Source organism: Chiloscyllium plagiosum, unplaced genomic scaffold, assembly GCF_037043375.1.
Source record: "Chiloscyllium plagiosum isolate Xiang-an unplaced genomic scaffold, Cpla_swu_hap1 HiC_scaffold_48, whole genome shotgun sequence".
Classification (NCBI taxonomy): domain Eukaryota; kingdom Metazoa; phylum Chordata; class Chondrichthyes; order Orectolobiformes; family Hemiscylliidae; genus Chiloscyllium; species Chiloscyllium plagiosum.
Window position 1 is genome coordinate 4,628,169 of NW_028270186.1, and position 18,006 is coordinate 4,646,174.

Genomic DNA, 18,006 nt, shown 5'->3' on the forward strand with positions numbered 1-18,006 from the left:
ATGAATTGTATAGTAATTTAAAGGGACCACTTTTTTTTCTCATTTGAGGAACAAAATAAGCAATAAACCAAATTACGAACTCCTTAAAGGGTACTGTCAGGTTATTAAAATGAAACGGAAATGACAGAGGAGGCAATCCCTCTTTATAAATCATCAGACGTAATAAATAGATTAATTCATGCTCAAGGGCAGGACTCAGACAAACCTCGATAGAAATGTATCAACTTTAATTAACATGTCATTTGAAAGCATGTAGCTGCTTTTCAGGCCCTGACATGCCAATCGGTCATAGATGCCCTCAAGGGTACCAGGTATTTCTCCTCCAGGGAGCCATGGATAACTGGCAGCAGTCGACACACTCAAGCCCCCTCCCCCTCAACCACACTCAGCCTCAACTCCATGGGCCAATGTCTGGAACAAACAACTACCACCTTTAGCAAGGTTCAGAAGCAGACTAACAAGGACCGACTCCGTCCACCTTCTCACTGGTTGGCCAAAGATCAGGAAGAAGGGGCTGGAATCCAACTATACATTGAAGAGCAGCCCCTTCCAATAGTGAAGATGGGTCTGTAATATTGCACAACCAACATTAAATGAAGAATTTGGCCTCCTTGGGCCCCAGAGATAACTAACAGTTTAGACTCCATTAACTCCTTGTTCACTGAATGTGCGAGACTGCTGTGTGTAACTTGCTCCCTGCCAAATACATGATGGAGAAAGGGAGGTCACCCTGTTAGTGCGTATCCCACTGGGGGCCTGTACTTCCTCTGGCAGGTCGGAAGGCCATGCAGTGCCTGAACAGGGACAAGTGTGACAAAGTGAACGCTGTGGAGCAGGAAAGCCCTATGTGCAGAAAGGAATGGTGCAAGAGATATTGCTAACAGACAGCTTAAGATGTGAGACTGAGATTACTGAGAGTGGTTATACAGCCCAGGCCCAGTGTGAAATTATGTCCAGTCAGGGGTCAGTTCAAACTGAGGGATGATCAATATAGGAGGAGAAAGTGAGGTCTGCAGATGCTAGAGATCAGAGCTGAAAATGTGTTGCTGGAAAAGCGCAGCAGGTCAGGCAGCATCCAGGGAACAGGAGAATCGACGTTTCGGGCACAAGCCCTTCCCCAGGAATCAATATATTTGAGTTGTATTGACCACTATGAGTGCAGGTTGAGCACAATAGTTTTTGAATGGTTTTGGCATTGAGCTGGACACACAAAATCCAAATTCCCATTGTTTCCATTGGCTCACTCCTCCACCATCCAGCAAGTCCTCCCAACTCTTGTCTCTTCAGCAGTCAAGCCCTCTCATTCGTCCAGCAGCATGGTGAATCCATGTTGATTTGAGTTGCAAAATACTCGGCAGGAGCTTTCCAACATGACCATTACTCTGAAGGGAGGGAGCTCAGGTCAGAGCCAGATTGTGTTCCAGAATTTGATCAACATCTGGTAAAAGGCAGGCAACTCTCGCAAGATACCACAAGACTTTTTCAATTTGTAAACATATCTACATGGCTCCCCATGTAAAGGTATCGCTGGTGGGTCTTGAAGCCAGAAGGTTGCCGTCTGGGTGTGAAAGCACACCAGGACCTGTTTGCCCTCCTTAAGCAGGGGGCATAGAACTGAGGCAGAGACCCAATACTGCTTTCTGTCCCAGAAGTCAATGAGCTTCTTTTGTGTCTTAGTGACAAAATCTGGGGGGAGGGATCAAAATGACCAACTGGAACCACTTCATGGTGGACACCAATTCGTTTATAACCAGGGCTCAACACGTGTACACAAGCATGCAGGAGTCCCTTTCTTTGTAGTAAAGATTTCATCAGGAAAGACCTGTTTGTCCTGAATGTTAACAAGACAATGTATAGAACATTAAAACAGGTCCCACCCAACTTGGCCGTGCAGCTAATGCAGGCCCTGGTACTTATACTGAAAGAAAGGTGAGATACCTGAGCATTCAATCTTACATTTTTCTGGTACTCTGAGAACTGCATCACGTATTCACCACGACCAGTTTGCAATTAACAACCAATTTTAATTATTCTCCTGACTCTGATGCAGGAGTTATTTGGCATGTTACAGTCACAGAGTCATAGAGATGTGCAGCACGGAAACAGACCCTTCAGTCCAACTTGTCCATGCTGACCAGATATCCCAACCCAATCTAGTCCCTCCTGCCAGCACCCGGCCTATATCCCTCCAAACCCTTCCTATTCATGTACCCATCCAAATGCCTTTTAAATGTTGCAATTGTACCAGCCTCCACCACATCCTCTGGTAGCTCATTCCATACACACAACACCCTCTGCATGAAAAAGTTGCCCCTGAGGTCTCTTTTATATCTTTCCCCTCTCACCCTAAACTTATGCCCCCTAATTCTGGACTCTCCCACCTCAGGGAAAAGACTTTGTCTATTTATCCTGTCCATGCCCTTCATGATTTTATAAACCTCTATAAGGTCACCCCTCAGCCTTCGACGCTCCAGGGAAAACAGCCCCAGCCTGTTCAGCCTCTCCCTATAGCTCAAATCCTCCAACCCTGGCAACATCCCTGTAAATCTTTTCTGAATCCTTTCAGGTTTCACAACATTGGCACAGATCAGAATGCCATCTGTTCCCAAATTCCTATTGCCATGCAGTGATCAGCCTGGTGTCTGGGCAAGTGTTGACTGGGACTCTGGGAGCTTCTGTCTAAATGAGGCTTGTGATTGACTAAAAGGTTAATTGAGCAGTGGAGTTAATGAAGAGCAACAATAAGCTTATATGTATCTCTCTCTTGCTTTCTGAGCAGTTCCACTGTGCCCATCAACTAGCTGAATGGTGCCTGCATCACATCTGTACAAACTACAACAACGTATGTCGCAAGTTTCCCAGGGAAATGAAGGCAAAGTCTCCTGGTAGGATTCCGATACCCTTTCTCATTCAACAGCACCATGTGGTCTGCCATACAATTTCACTTTCATCATTGTAACACCCGACAGTGTTCACTCGGCACCTCACTTTGTTAATGATCCTTGATAATTCACAAGAGGCTCAGGTTTCTTTATTTTATTTGTGCTTTGACTTTTAGGCAGTTAGAGCCCTTTTAATTTTTTTTTTGAATTAGATTAGAGGTGGAGTATGATGTGAGCTAAGTCTATTGTGAGAATTCAAAGAAATAACACAACTTCCAACAATCCTGGATGTCATTCTCTCTATAAGTTAATTCACAGGGGACCTTTTTATCAACAGCAGGTTCTGGAACCAGAGTACACAGATTGAAACTAATAAAGCTGGAGGGGGCAATGTGAATTAATGCAGTGAGGTTTTATGATCCAGAATGCATTACCTGAAAGAATGGCAGAAGCACATTGAACAGTAACTCTCAGGAGAGAATTGGATTGCTCTTTTAAAAATAAATGATTTGGGACAAGTGCAGGAAAGCGGCATAAACTGGAGCTCATTCAGAAAGCCAGCAGGGGGTGCAATGGGCCCAGTGGTGGACTGCTGTGCTGTATGACTCTCTGATTTGGTAACTGGTATATTTTTGTTTCGGTTTGTCGCCCTTTTCTGGATAAAATTGCCACAAGTCCCATTCTTGTTCCAACTTGTCACGGTAATAGTTGTCAATTGCTTGAGAGGAGACGATAGGATTTTGTAAGCACTGGCCAAGGTTCACTTGTTTGACTCAGTCCAGCCTTGTTTCAAAATGTTGGAGCTGACCACAATGGTTCTTTAACATGAAACTCAAAAGACAAGCTTGTTTCACTGATTTGTTAAGAGATTGTTTGTTTGTTTGTTTATTTCAATCCTAGCTAACAGTCTCTTTCAGTTCAGAAAGATGAAAAAGCAGATTTTCTTTTTGAGATTGTGCTATTGTGACATTGGGATATCACATACTGTTTCACTGCCTCTGAAGTGCTTTTAAAGTGTTGTCAGTGCCTTAAAGTCAGAAACACAGCAGCCAATTTACACACAACCAGATCCTACAAAACTGTTGCGTGATCCTCCTGTTTTCAATTATTTTGGTTGGGGGATAAATATTGACAAGAACACCAGATATTAGAAGTCTGCTCTTCCTTAGATAGTGTGGCACTGGAGAAGCACAGCAGGTCAGGCAGCATTTGAGAAGCAGGAGAATCAACATTTCGGGCAGAAGCCCTTCATCAGGAAGGGCTTGTACTCGAAATGACAACTCTCCTGCTCCTCGGATGCTGCCTGACCTGCTGTGCTTCTCCAGTGTCACACCTGTTAATTCTGATCTGCAGCCCTTCTTTTCTCCTCTTCTTTATATAGAATATGCAATGTTTCATGTCCATTTGAGAGGGCTGATAAGGACTTTTTCTGAAACCTGACCTGAAAGATTATCTGCATTCCTTAGTCCTGCACCGATCCGTCTGGTGGGCTCAAGGTTAAAATGCCCCCAGATTGACATATCGACTTTCTTTTGGGAGCTTCACTCACTTTGAAGGCCATTATTGGAGCTATTGTACATTTCTGTCCAGGTAGGAATCCCACAGGCTATCAGCCAGCCTTCAGCTGTAAATTTTGAAGTGTTGAAGTATTTAGCTTTGAGGATGGGGTCTGCAAGCATTGCTGCTGACTTCCCAGCACTAAATAAAATTACATTGAATATTACAAAATGAGACTGGCTATTGAGCACCACAGATCGGTGATCCATCTGAGCTACCACCTCCCAGCTTACTCATCTCACCCGATCAAATTCTTGCCTCATTTGCTTTTCTTGCTTTCCTTTAAATGCACTGATATCATTTACCAAAAACACTGCCTATAATAGAGAGCAAGTTCTACTTTTTTTCTCCACTCTTGGAGGTAAGTCCCCTGAATTCCCTCATCCATTTATTAATGACAATCCTATTTTTAGCCCTGAGGTTTATATTTGCTGAGATCCTCAGTCCATCTCGCTTTTTAAAGTCCTTCATCATCCCACCCAGACAGATGTGTTGTCTGGTCAGTTGTGGAATCTCAATAAAAGGAGTGAAAAGCCTCCTTTTACACACTTTCCTCTTCCCTGTTTAAGGCTGTAACACAAGTAGCTAAAAGTTTTTGGGATCTCATGAGTCCGTGCTTTGAACAAATTGCCTGTCGTTATGATGTAGTCTGGTACTATTGATGGGAATTGCACACTTATCCAGAAGGAAATTCCAATATACCGCAGGATTCATAAAAGGGAATGTAGTTCACCATTCAGCCTGCTCTACTATTTGATTATGACTGATCTGCACCTGAGCTATGACTAGCTGCTTGAGCTCCGTATCCCTTGATAGATTTACCTCACAAAAATCACAATCTATTTCAGTGTTGAAAGGTGCAGTTGTCTTCCAACATCCGCAGCCTTTGAGCAGAAAGGTTAGGAAAACTCTGGAGCGTTTATGTTTGAGAAATGGACCCGGATCAGAGCTAACCATGAAATGAAAACTGAGTTCAAATATCACTCCGGAGGGTTGACCACATAATCTCGGCTGAGAATCCTAGGCAGTCCTGGGAGATCCCTGCATTGTCTGGAGATGCTGTTCTTTGGATGAGATGTTAGCTAAACCATGTCTGCCCTCTTTGGATGTAGAAGATCCCTGGTGACCGCTCAGAAAAAAAAACAGCGGAGTCTTGTCCAATTATCCTCAACCATCATGATTAACATACAATCGCATTACCTCATTTCTGTGGGATCTTCCTATGCGCTGATTGTCCACAGTGTTCCCTCTGTGGATGGCAACACTTGAAAAGTACTTAATGGGTCATGAGACATTTTCTGTTGTCTCAGGTTGTCAAAGACACAAATAAAATCCAAGTTGTTTCTCAAACTTGGAATAGCGGGGGGATTGTGTGTGTGGAGCTACAAAGATTGAGTTGGGCAATGAAGGCTTGCAGGTTCCACTCAGGAAGGGAAGACCTTATAAGGTGGTGTGAAATCAGTGTGAAGCAAACATTCCATTCATGATTTTGTTGACATGTCCTTTCAGAAAACCAGGACTACTTTGAAAAGCACCGCTGGCCTCCTGTCTGGTTCCTAAAAGAGGATGATCACTACCAGCGAGCCAGGAAAGAACGTGACAAAGAGGATTACTTGTGCCAGAAACGTCAACTGAAGCGCAAGTGGTTTTTCTGGAATTCAAGTTCACCTTCCACAGCCTCGTCCTCTTCCACTGTTGTCTGAAACCATGGCTTGGATTAATTGACCCTTTCTATTTTAGAAAAAAAACTGTCGGTTCACCCAGTTTGAAGGCCTTAGTTTCCAATTGGCCAAGCCTTCAGTGGATTTTAATAACGACGGGGCCAAAATGGTGAAAGACAGCTAAACCATGGCAGCCAAAGTGAGTTTTTATTTTCTGATGGCTGGTGCCAACTTTCTTCCTCTCTCTCTCTCCTCCTTTCTCTCTCTCTCCCTCTCTCATTCATATATACACAAACACACTAACACACACGTAAACACATGTATACATACCAACACACAAACGAGGCATTAATAAAACTGAACTGTTGGCTCAACCCCATAACTATTGCCAGACTTGTAAGGGTTTGGTGAAACTGAATCCTCTGCCACATTGATCAGATCAGATAAACTACAGTAAAGCAGTGGGAGAATTTTGATTGTGATTTTATAATTGGCAACTTCTGTTAAACCTGGTTGCTGACAGGGAGCCATCTCGTACAGTAGTACATTTCAGGGAAGCATGATATTTCCTTTGCATGGATCCTACTGTGGCTGAGCCAGCTCTGGTAAAACTGGTATATCCTAGGGTTCTTTATTTGGGTACGAATGGAATGGTTCTTATCACCTATATATACTGCTCATAGCTTCTGTTTAAAGATTGAGAAATCAGGGTTAATTTCATGGAATTTTTATCACAGAATACTTATCTTCCTCCTGAATGTCGGAATGTCACCTAAGAATTTTTTTTTTTGTTGACTTAAAAAGTAATCCCTGCATTTGGAATTTATCCTTTACACGCTGGATCTATGAACAAAATGTACATGTTTTGTATTTGAAAAGCTGAAGTAAAGTGAACTGGAAGTTTAGTGAATAAATCTCAGTCAGGAGCAAGGTGATTCCTTCTCCACGTGACATGTAAGATTCAGTATTGTAAAATGATACCTGCGCAAACCGAACTCTGACACACTATGAGGAGACAATGTGAGGTGAGAGATGAGTGAGTTGAATTATTTTCTTCACAGCTCCGAGGAGGTTTACACAGCAATTTTTTCAGATTTTTTTTTTCCCCCAATTGTGATACATCATTTAAAAATGCAGCCGTTTTCCTAATGTTGCATTTTGACTGAACTCTTAAATCTTTAGTCCAGGACAGCCCTGGGGAGAGACTGAATCTAAGGTCAGACAAGATATTGCAGGTATATTTCATGCAGCTTTTACATATTGAAATTTTCTTCATGACATGCATCGAGAATGTTCTCCAGGTCTGGGCCATTGGAAATTGGAATGGAATCAAGGAAAAGTCAGTTTCCTTTTCACCCATTTCCATTTCCATTTCCTTCGGCTTGTGCTGGAAAAATAGTGATCGAACTGTGATTCTCGGGTTGGACAGTTTTCAACTTGAAACTTAGTTACAGCAGATATACAGACAGCCCAGCCCCCATGCTGTTTGACTGTACCCTACGCACATCCTGAGACTGTACTTGTACATACTTTGGGTGATACATTGGTGCTGGAAGCACATGGGGAACGCCAGACTGTTCCAAAGCTCTCGTGCAACAATGGATGGATTGATCCAAAACAAGACAAGTGTAAATTAGCACAGTTTGAGTCATGAAGAAAGAACAAGACACCCCTCCTTGTGGCGGTTCTTTAATAAGCAGGCACTGATGGACATCACTTGTCTGTCGTGAAAGCAAAGTCCAAGTGCCTCCGCCATCTTATAAAACCATTATGTGAAACCAGAACACACAACAAATCTGTTGGTGGTTTGTAGTAATTCTACCAATTGCTGAGCTTTGTGTACTTTGGCATTTAGAAAGCACCTATTGGATGAGTTTTTGAGTTGTGAATCCTTTTTAGATTGAACATTGAGTCCCTTTATCTACTTATTTATTGTATGGATCTAAAGTAGTCTTTTTATTGGAATCAAACTTTCACCTTCGTTTGTTACCTTGTGAATCAACATGAACAATTCGTTTTTAAGGAAATCAGAGATTTTTCTTGGGTAGTTGTTTCGCAGAAAGTGATCAAGTTGAAGAATAAACTGGATGTGAAAATATTTTTAAATGTTGTCAGTTGGTAAGTTTTTGTCTCTTGAGTGTAGGGATCCTTGTGTAAATACACGAAAATGTCTTTGTAAATGTGGTCTGAAACTACTCTCTACCTTCGAGATACAAGCTTGTAAAAACGTGCAACATGCCAATCTCTGCTTTCCAAGTTGCTGGGATTCTCTGCTGTTTGAGGTGCAGGGCATTTGTAGTTGATGCTTTTGTCAGAATTGGGAGCTCCTTCCCCACACACACACATGCAGTACCCTGGGAAGCAATGTGCAAGTTACACCTCTAAACTGTCTCTGTGTTGTAGAGGTGCTCCTCATCTGCAATCCAAACTCAGAAGTTGCAGTTAGATTCCAGAAATGCCTCACTGATCAGGTCGTTTGCCTTACAGACAGCTCCCCTGGCTGGTACTGTTCTTGGGGTGGAGCGTATCTGAGCCTGAGAAAGTATGAGAAGCAATAAAGAAACAAACCTCTGCGACAAAGAATGGTAAGAAAAGTGGTCTGGCTTTGCATGTGGACCCTTTAGTTAGAAGCAGGAATTGATTAATCACCAGAAGACAATGATCTAAGGGATTGCTTAACAATCAGACAGACTGAAAGAGACAAAAGAACAATTGTGCTGAACTGGGGAAAGCAGTGAAGGAAACAGGAACTGGTTATCACGTAAAACTGCAGCTTTCAGCTGCCCAGCATTTGTCAGCTTGTTCAATCTGAAGAAGTCCTTCAGCATTGTCAGTGGTTCAATGCTGTTAGGCTGTTGTGCGTGCTCTCCAGAGAATGGGTTTGTTTTTTTTAGCAGCTCGTCAGGATCCTCCCTGAACCTTTTTCCTGTCTGGCTTAGCCACATTTATTCAAGGCATAAATCTTAACTTGCATCCTTGTTTTAACAATGCAAGTGCAGAACACTTTGCTCAGGGTAGTTGCTGTGAAGTTAAAACTATGGCAGTCTAGGGGCTGTGACAGTGCGCAAGCTTTTCTGAAATCTTTTCATGATTTGAATACTTCAAACAGATTTCAAAACCTGCACTGCAGTTCTTTAATATATCCCACAAGTTTTAACACCTCAGCCTAATACGCTGATCCGTATGACCGCATTGTGATGGGTTGAGTGGGGGAGCAATTCTGAGTAATTCTGTCGACAAAGCTACACCAACATAACTGGAGAAACACCAGCAGCATCTGCAGAGGGAAGGGGAAAAAAATCAGAGGAAACATTTCCAGTCCTGGAACACACTGCTTCAGAACTTGAAGCTGTTGCGTTTCTCCAGCGATTGTCTGTGCAAGCGTGCGCAGTATTTTGCTTTTCCATGGGGTTTCGCTGCTGTTTACTTGTATACCAGTCTGCACATCGGAAGGGAGGGGATGGGGCTTTCCACAAGATCCCTGTGGAGTGAGGTGCAAATTCCCACTCACTGCTGTCATAACTGGAAAAGGTGCTTTATCTGGGACACAATCCGCTGTCAATATTCCTCACCACAGCAGAGAAGGGATATTTTCGGAACGAAGCACTTGGAGAAGCCTCTCCAATGATTTGCTTTGCCTTTAGGTTTGTTTCTGGTGGAGTTGCATCTGAGCTGCTTCCACTTCGCCTCCAGCACCCTCCCCAGGCCCATATCCTTGGCTCACAGGAGCCAAGTCCATCTCTATATGCTGCTGAGAAAGGGGCAGGACCCCTATCCCTCCTGAATCTGGGCACACAGAGCTGGGCTCTCTGCTCTTGTACACTGTCACTCCAGCTGGGCTTTCCACAAGGTACACCATTTCCCCCTCCACTGTCTTCTTCAAGGGCTCTATTGGTCTGGGGGAAATCTGCACAGACACATGATCTGTTTTTCTGTGCGGTCTTTTCCTTGGAGATAGCAGAAGGCTTGGAGGAACCAGCAACACCAACTCCTCAACACCCAAGGCTTGGGACAGCAGAGGCCAGGCACAGAGTGTACACTAAGTGATGGGTGAGGCTCCCAGCAAGGTGCACTTAGAATGACACGGACAGGGTGGACAGTAGACAGACAGGACTTTATTGCAGCCTCCGAGCAACATGAAAAAGGACCAGCAGATAACAGGAGAAAGCAAAGAGGGTGACTTTTATCTGGAAAGTACTGCCTGAATGGACAGCTTGTGGAGGCATATTTAATCATAACTCTTCAAGTAGCAGTTGCTGTTGAGAGCATAAAACATGCCAGATAGTGGGGGGTGGACACGCTAGTGAAATTCAGGGCATTATTCATTCAAAGGGCAAACACAGGCCCAACGGGGCAGAATGGCCCTATATTGTGCAGTTCAATTGTTATCTTTGTAACATTTCTTTTCTGACTGAGAGAGGATATTATCCGGGTCGGGGCTTCTGGGCCTGAGGAAGCACTGTACCTGGAAGAAACGTTTAAAATAAAACAGCTGAATCTTATTGACCTGCTCCATGCCAGAATGTCAGGGGGTGTATTTGTGTGTGTGCGTGTGTGTGTTACTTAAGTCAACTGGCTCATAAAGGCGCTTAAGAACCCATGGATTATATTTCTTAAAGTGACTGGGAGCTGCTGTTTCCTGATAGGAAATCGTGTGGGGGTGAACAGAAAGCTAAGTGGTAAAACATGCCAGCCAGTTCATTTTATGTTCCTCGACCCTGCACCTCATCACTAAATAACAGGCCAGAGGGCTGACTGGGAAATCCAGTTCTTCTGTTTTTTTGTGCAAGTCAGAATGCCATGCTCTGCACGAATTGCAACCAGTATTCCTGCAGTGGTGGACTCCTGCAGCTGCTGTCACCTAGCATTTGCTTGCTGCAGGGAGAGAAACAGAAGACTGGATGCCTTGAAGGGGCTGTGTCCAATCACAGAACCTTCTGAATGTCTCACTGTGGCACGACTGAACAGAGCATTGAGGCACTGTTGAAAGATCAGCCATGCAGACATGAATTCTATGAGTTTAGCGAGTTGACCTTGCATGAACATTTTGGATCAACTCATTGAACAGACCAGGCAAGCATATTGGTCTGGCAGCCATGAAAATATCTGGCCCTGGTGTGCCGCTTTGAGAAAGGCCTCAGTGTTTCACAGTATGACATGATTCACATTCGCCCCCAAACAGGAATGCAAGGCTATTCTTGCCTGCACTTGCAACAGTGATGAGGGAAACTAAACTGAAGCAGAAATAGACGATTCAACCTGAAGAAGAAAGGTCACTGGACTCCAGGCTTTCACTTTTTGTCATTTCTTCACCACTTGCCTGCAGAGCACTCCACCAAAGCACTTGGTACTGGTGCTTGGTCTACACATAAGCCTCCTCCAAACTCTTTGTATTTCAGCACATCCCCTGGTCAACATTTCCTTTGAGGTTATTAAGTAATTAGCTGTAGTCAGTAAAATACCAAGGGCATCTCCCTCTGTTGGAGAGGGACACATTGGTTATAGGGTGGAGGGCAACCACTCCACAAGGCAAGGAGACAAGTCTGCATGCATCCACACAGCCATTAGGTACATGGATTGAACCCATGCTGTTGACATCATTCTACAACACACCCAATTTAACTGAGCTCACTAATCCCCACAGACTAATATTTTAATATTCTCTTGCCAGTCTGAAGGATGTGCTTGGTCAGTCAGTGCGAATGTTTGTGTTAGAAACAGAAACAAATTAGCTCAACAAGCAGAAGGAGGCCCTATGACCCCCTCTGTCATTCTGTAAAATAGTGATTGATCTGATCTAAGCCTCAAATCCATTTTTGGTGTGTTACATCACAGCATAGTGTGATACTGAAGCAGGTCAACTTCAATTTCAATTCCCTGTGCTAGTTGACAATTTAGAGTTGGTCCTGCAGTTGTTGGGGGTCATAATTAGCCTCCGGTGATTCGACCCATCACACAAAGTGGATACTTAGTGCATTTCGTGAGAGAGGGGTGATGTGATGAGGAAAGACTTGGGTACAGCAGTGATGTCTCCACAATCAAATAGTCCACACTTGCAGTCAAAGCTCTCAATGGCGAAAACCAGGAGCTGTTGAGCTGTAACTCCACCATCAGCAAGTGCCTTGAGAGAATATTTTTAATTTTATATTCTTGGAACCTGCCGCCCACACTGCCCCCACCCCTCTCCCTACTTCCCGGGTCATTTGTGCTGCCATTAATGGGAGTCATGAAGATGGAGTAACAAATTCTATACAGATATTTGGTTGCAGGTTGAGAGATTTCACAAGAGCAAACATCTTGTTGAGAGTCTGATCCTGAACTGAGGGGGGTAATTTGAACAATTTGAACATAACTCTGCATGGGGGAGTGTTCTGGGATCATGTGGATTGCTGGTTTTACAAACAGCCAATATTACTCTCCACTGAAATCAAGGGAGAGCATAATTCAGGCAAAAGCAACAACTGGAATCTATACAGTGCCTACAACTTAGAAAAAGGTGCCTCACAGGAAACCTGGTCAAAGAGAATTTAACGTTGCATCCACATGAGGCAGAAGGATTGGTGACTGAAAGCTTGGTTCATGAGGTATGTCTTCAGACGATCAAAGGACAGAGGATCAAGGGGTTTTGAGATTGGGTTCTGAAACCTTGGTGCCTCACCTGAGCAGCTGAAGGCACTGCTGCCAAGTACAAGTGATAGAAAATGGGGAACGTGGAAGAGCTAGAATTGGAAGGCAGCAGGCAGTGTGTCAAACCAGTATAGGTTTCCTAATGGGCAGGTGATCTTGAAAATGCCCCTCTTACATTTATGTTGATTCTTCATCCACTTTCAGGTCTTTAAAAAATTATAAAGTGCTGGATATTTGTATTCCATGAGTGCTGCTCAGCTCTGGCTGTGCAATACATCAATTTATACGTTATTACTGTATATTTTAATGTTAGATAAGTGCTCGATGTAGTATTGAGATGAATTCATGTATTGTCCTTTCTTATCTTAAATTGACAATTGCTGTTAGATATTTTCAATGCGAAGAAAATATTTTTGTACCTGTTTGTTGGTGTTGATGTGTTACTGAAGAGAGAATTAAGAATTGAAATATGTGGCACGTGCAATGTTCATGTATTAAAAATTGAATTAAAATTAATCCTTGCTTCTTATTAATTTTTAAAGCAATTAAATAATGTTTCAGTTTTTATGGCAGTGCACTGCGGACTCATTAACATAATGAGTGTCAGCGCTGGGATCCCTTCCCAAAGGATGTAACACCTTCCAAGGCCTCAGTGCATCTCCAAGCCCTTCACAGCTAATGAAATGCTTTTGAAATGTAGCCACTATTGTAATGCATCCAAATCATCACAGCTTGGTCACACAGTCATTGCATAAAACAATCTGACCCTGAAATCCAGACAAGTTTCAGTATGCTCATTTTTGGGAGCAAGAGCTTATGAAATAAGGTTGGACAGATTGAGCCTAAGTTGAAAAATGTGGTGCTGGAAAAACACAGCAGGCCAGGCAGCATCCGAGGAGCAGGGGAATCGATGTTTCGGGCATAAGCCCGAAACGCCAATTCTCCTGCTCCTCGGATGCTGCCTGGCCTGCTGTGTTTTTCCAGCACCACATTTTTCAACTCTGGTCTCCAGCATCTGCAGTCCTCACTTTCTCCCAGATTGAGCCTGACTCTAGGCTGTACAAAATCTCTTTGTAAGATAACCCCACAAACCCAGGTATCAGTTGCATGAACCTTCTCTGAACTGTTTCTAATATAATATGTCCTTACATAAGGAAGCTAAAACTATACTTCAGACTGTTCTTACAGCCACACTATACAGCTGTAGCATAATGGGCACTCTTTTAAATTTTGTTCACCTTGCATTAAACAACAACATTCTATTTATCTTCCTCATCACCTTATGTACCATCAGCCACATTTTTGTCATTTACATAAATGATTTTGTTGTGAACATAGAGGTATAGTTAGTTCGCAGATGACGTCAAAATTGGAAGTGTAGTGGACAGCGAAGAGGGTTACCTCAGACTACAATGGGATCTTGATCAGATGGGCTTATGGGCTGAGAAGTGGCAGATGGAGTTGAATTCAGATAAATGTGAGGTGCTGCATTTTTGGAAAGGCAGATCCAGGCAGGACTTATACACTTAATGGTAAGGTCCTGGGAGTGTTGCTGAACAAGGAGACCTTGGACTGCAGATTCATAGTTCCTTGAAAGTGGAGTTGCAGGTAGATAGGATGGTGAAGAAGGTGGTTGGTATGCTTTTCTTTATTGGTAAGAGGATTGCATGTCAGAGTTGGGAGGTCATGTTGCGGCTGCACAGGATATTGGTTTGGCCACTTGTGGAATATGGTGTGATTCTGATCTCCCTCCTGTTGGATGGATGTTATGGAACTTGAAAGGATTCAGAAAAGATTTGCAAAGATGTTGCTCGAGTTGTAGGATTTGAGCAATAGGGAGAGGCCGAATAGGCTGGAGCTGTTTTCCCTGAAGCTTCTGAGGCTGCTGGGTGACCTTATAGAGGTTTATAAAATCATGTGGGGCATGGATAGGGTAAATAGACAACTTATTTTCCCTGGGGTGAAGGAGTCCAGAATTAGAGGGCATCGGTTTAGGGGGAGAGGGGGAAAGGGTCCTAAAGGGCAACTTTTCCGTGCTGTGGGCGATGGGTCTATGGAATGAGCTACAAGGGGAAATGGTGGAGGCTAGTCCAATTGCAACATTTAAAAGGGGTTTGGATGGGTATATGAATAGGAAGGGTTTCGAGGGATATGGGCTAAGTTCTGGCAAATGGGCTAGATTGGGTGAGGATATATGGTTGGCAAAGATGAGATACTCAAAGTTTGGGAGAAGATTTGTAGCTCGGGTGCTCGTTGTTGTGGTTCTGTTCGCCGAGCTGGGAATTTGGGTTGCAGACGTTTTGTCCCCTGTCTAGGTGACATCCTCAGTGCTTGGGAGCCTCCTGTGAAGCGCTTCTGTGATGTTTCCTCCGGCATTTGTAGTGGTTTGAATCTGCCGCTTCTGGTTGTTAGTTCCAGCTGTCCGCTGCAGTGGTCGGTATATAGAATCGACAGATTCAATCAATAAGCACATTGACCTGGACCCTATATACCGACCACTGCAGCGGACAGCTGTAACTGACAACCGGAAGCGGCAGATTCAAACCACTACAAATGCCAGAGGAAAGATCACAGAAGTGCTTCACAGGAGGCTCCCAAGCACTGAGGATGCCACCTAGACAGGGGACAAAACGTCTGCAACACAAATTCCCAGCTCAGCGAACAGAACCACAACAAAGATGAGATAGACTGAAGGGTCTGTTTCTATGTTGTATATCTCTGAGTCTATGACTGTATGACCTGACGAAGGAGCAGTGCTCCAAAAGCTCATGATTTCAAATAAACCTGTTGGACTGTAACCTGTTGTTGTGTGACTTCTGACCTGGGTTTCTGGTAGATATAGCGATTGTGGCCAAAATAATCAACTAATGTGAGGGGAGGGGAGGATTCGGGTATTGAGCTCAATGATCAGCTACGATCATAACGAATGGTGGAGCAGGCTGACTCCTTTCTATAATGTTTCTAAGATTCCATGATCCCTAGTCCAATGACAGTATGCCAATTTTGACAAGTTCTGTGACCCCAAGCAGAAATAGAACCCAGTGAATCTTTGCAGGTGAAAAGGTTCAAGTTTGAAAACTGATGAAAATGCACATGGTGAACAAAATTTGTGTCTGTATTCATGCATCAAAAATAGAGAGAATAAGAGCATGGGTTTCATTTATTAACAAGTTAAGGAGCAAGATGTTTAGAGAGGATCTGAGAAAAACTACTTTTCACCCAGAGAGCGGTGGATATTTGGAAGTCTCCCTCTCAAGGGGCTCAAGTCAGTAACCCTGAAGTCATTTTTTAAATTTGTTCATGGGATGTGGGCATTTCTTGCTAGGCCAGCATTTATTGCCCATCCCTAATTGCTCAGAGGGTAGTTGAGAGTCAACCATTTTACTATGGATCTGGAGTCACATGCAGATCAGACCAAATAAGGATGGCAGTCTCATTCCCTAAAGGACATTAATGAACCAGGTGGGTTTTTCTGACAGCCAACACTGGTTTCATTGAAACCTTGAGATTCTTAATTCCAGATTTTCATTGAATTCAAATTCCTGCATCTGCCTGGCCGGATTCAAGCCCAGCTCCCAGAACATTTTTGGGATCTCTAACTAACAGATTAGCAATAATATTTAAGAAGTATTAAGATCATCTCCCTGCCCCGACACTCATCCCTGAAATGTCTGCATAACAAGGATATCCATGTTAGACTCCTACTTATTGACCTTAGTCCTGCCGTCATAATTCCAACAAAACTCATCTCCAAACTCCGAACCCTAGGGCTCTGCTACCCATCTCTGCAACTGTATCCTAACATCCTGACCCGCAGACAGCAAATAGCAAGAATTGGCAATAACATCTCCTCCACGATAATCCTTAATAGCAGTGCCCTGTAAGTGTGCCTACTCAGCCCCTTACAATACTCCTTATCCACTCACAACTGTGTGGCCAAATTCAGCTCCAGCTCCATTTACAAATTTGCTTATGACACCACTGTAGTGGGTTGGACCTCAAATAGCACTGAGACAGAGTGCAGGAAAGAGATGAACAGCTTACTGGCATGCTGTAAAGACAACAATCTCTCCCTTAATATCAGCGCAATGATATTAGCAACTTCAGGAACCAGAATGCAGCATATGGTCCTGTTTGTGTCAGTAGTGCTGTGGTGGAGTTGGTCAAGAGCTTCAAGTTCTAAAGAGTAAACATCATCAACAACCTCTCCTGCACCATTGACATCGGTGCCACAGTCAAAAAACCATCTACTTCCTCAGAAGGCTCATGAAAGTTTATATTTCCACAATGACTCTGACCAATTTTTGGTATACCGTAGAAAGCTTCCTGTCTGGATACATCAGAGTTTTGGTACAGCAACTGCCCCTGCCCAAGACTGCAAGAAATTACAGAGAATTGTGAATGCAGCACAGTCCACGGGCGGCACGGTGGCACAGTGGTTAGCACTGCTGCCTCACAGTGCCAGAGACCCAAGTTCAATTCCCGCCTCAGGCGACTGACTGTGTGGAGTTTGCACGTTCTCCCCGTGTCTGCGTGGGTTTGTTCCGGTTTCCTCCCAGAGTCAAAAGATGTGCAGGTCAGGTGAATTGGCCATGCTAAATTGCCCGTAGTGTTAGGTAAGGGGTAAATGTAGGGGTATGGGTGGGTTACGCTTCGGCGGGGCGGTGTGGACTTGTTGGGCCGAAGGGCCTGTTTCCACACTGTAATGTAATGTAATCTAATCTAATCCATTAGGAAAATCAGCCCTCCTCCCCACTGCCTCAGGAAAGCAGCCGACATAATTGGATACCCCTCCCACCCCAGACACACTCTCTTCCACCGTGCAGAAGGTACAAGTGTTTGAAAACACTTACCAACAAATTTAAGAACAGCTTCGTTGGAGGCACAGTCTCTGGACCTGAAACATGAACTCTAATTTCTCTCTGCAGGTGTTGCCAGACTTGCTGAGAGTTTCCAGCAATTTGTTTTTGCCCCTCATCTTTGAGTTGGTCTGTCTCTGCACCCCCTGGACAGCTGCAGCCGCGTTATGTTCCATTACCCTGATGCACTCATGTAAGGGATGAATTCTCTGGTTTGTCTGCAAAACAAGACTGTTCACTGTTTTGGGGTACTGTGACAATAATAGATGAAATCAAAACAAAATGAGCACGTGATACGATGCACCACACACACACAGGTCGGAACCCAGTGCTGGGCAGAACCAGACCTGAGCCTGGTTGACGAGTCTATCGCACTTGTGCGAGTCTCCAACAAAGACCAAATGTCCTTCTGACAACAGC

At 43.9% G+C, this 18,006-nt stretch overlaps 1 protein-coding gene and 1 long non-coding RNA gene across 6 annotated transcripts in view; both read left to right on the forward strand.

Annotated features, from left to right (window-relative positions):
- rhobtb2a (Rho related BTB domain containing 2a) overlaps positions 1–13,243 on the forward strand; it is a 61,793-nt gene extending 48,550 nt beyond the window's left edge. For 4 of the 5 annotated variants that reach the window (XM_043681213.2, XM_043681212.2, XM_043681215.2 and 1 more), the window contains 2 exons: positions 2,780–2,885; positions 5,949–13,243. In XM_043681213.2, coding sequence (XP_043537148.1) covers positions 2,780–2,885; positions 5,949–6,142 — 300 coding nt within the window. In that variant the 3' untranslated portion in view covers positions 6,143–13,243. The remainder of the gene's footprint in view (positions 1–2,779; positions 2,886–5,948) is intronic. The other variant, XM_043681216.2, reaches the window with a different exon arrangement.
- LOC148135688 (uncharacterized) overlaps positions 1–18,006 on the forward strand; it is a 246,480-nt gene that overhangs the window by 204,349 nt on the left and 24,125 nt on the right. The window lies entirely within an intron of this gene.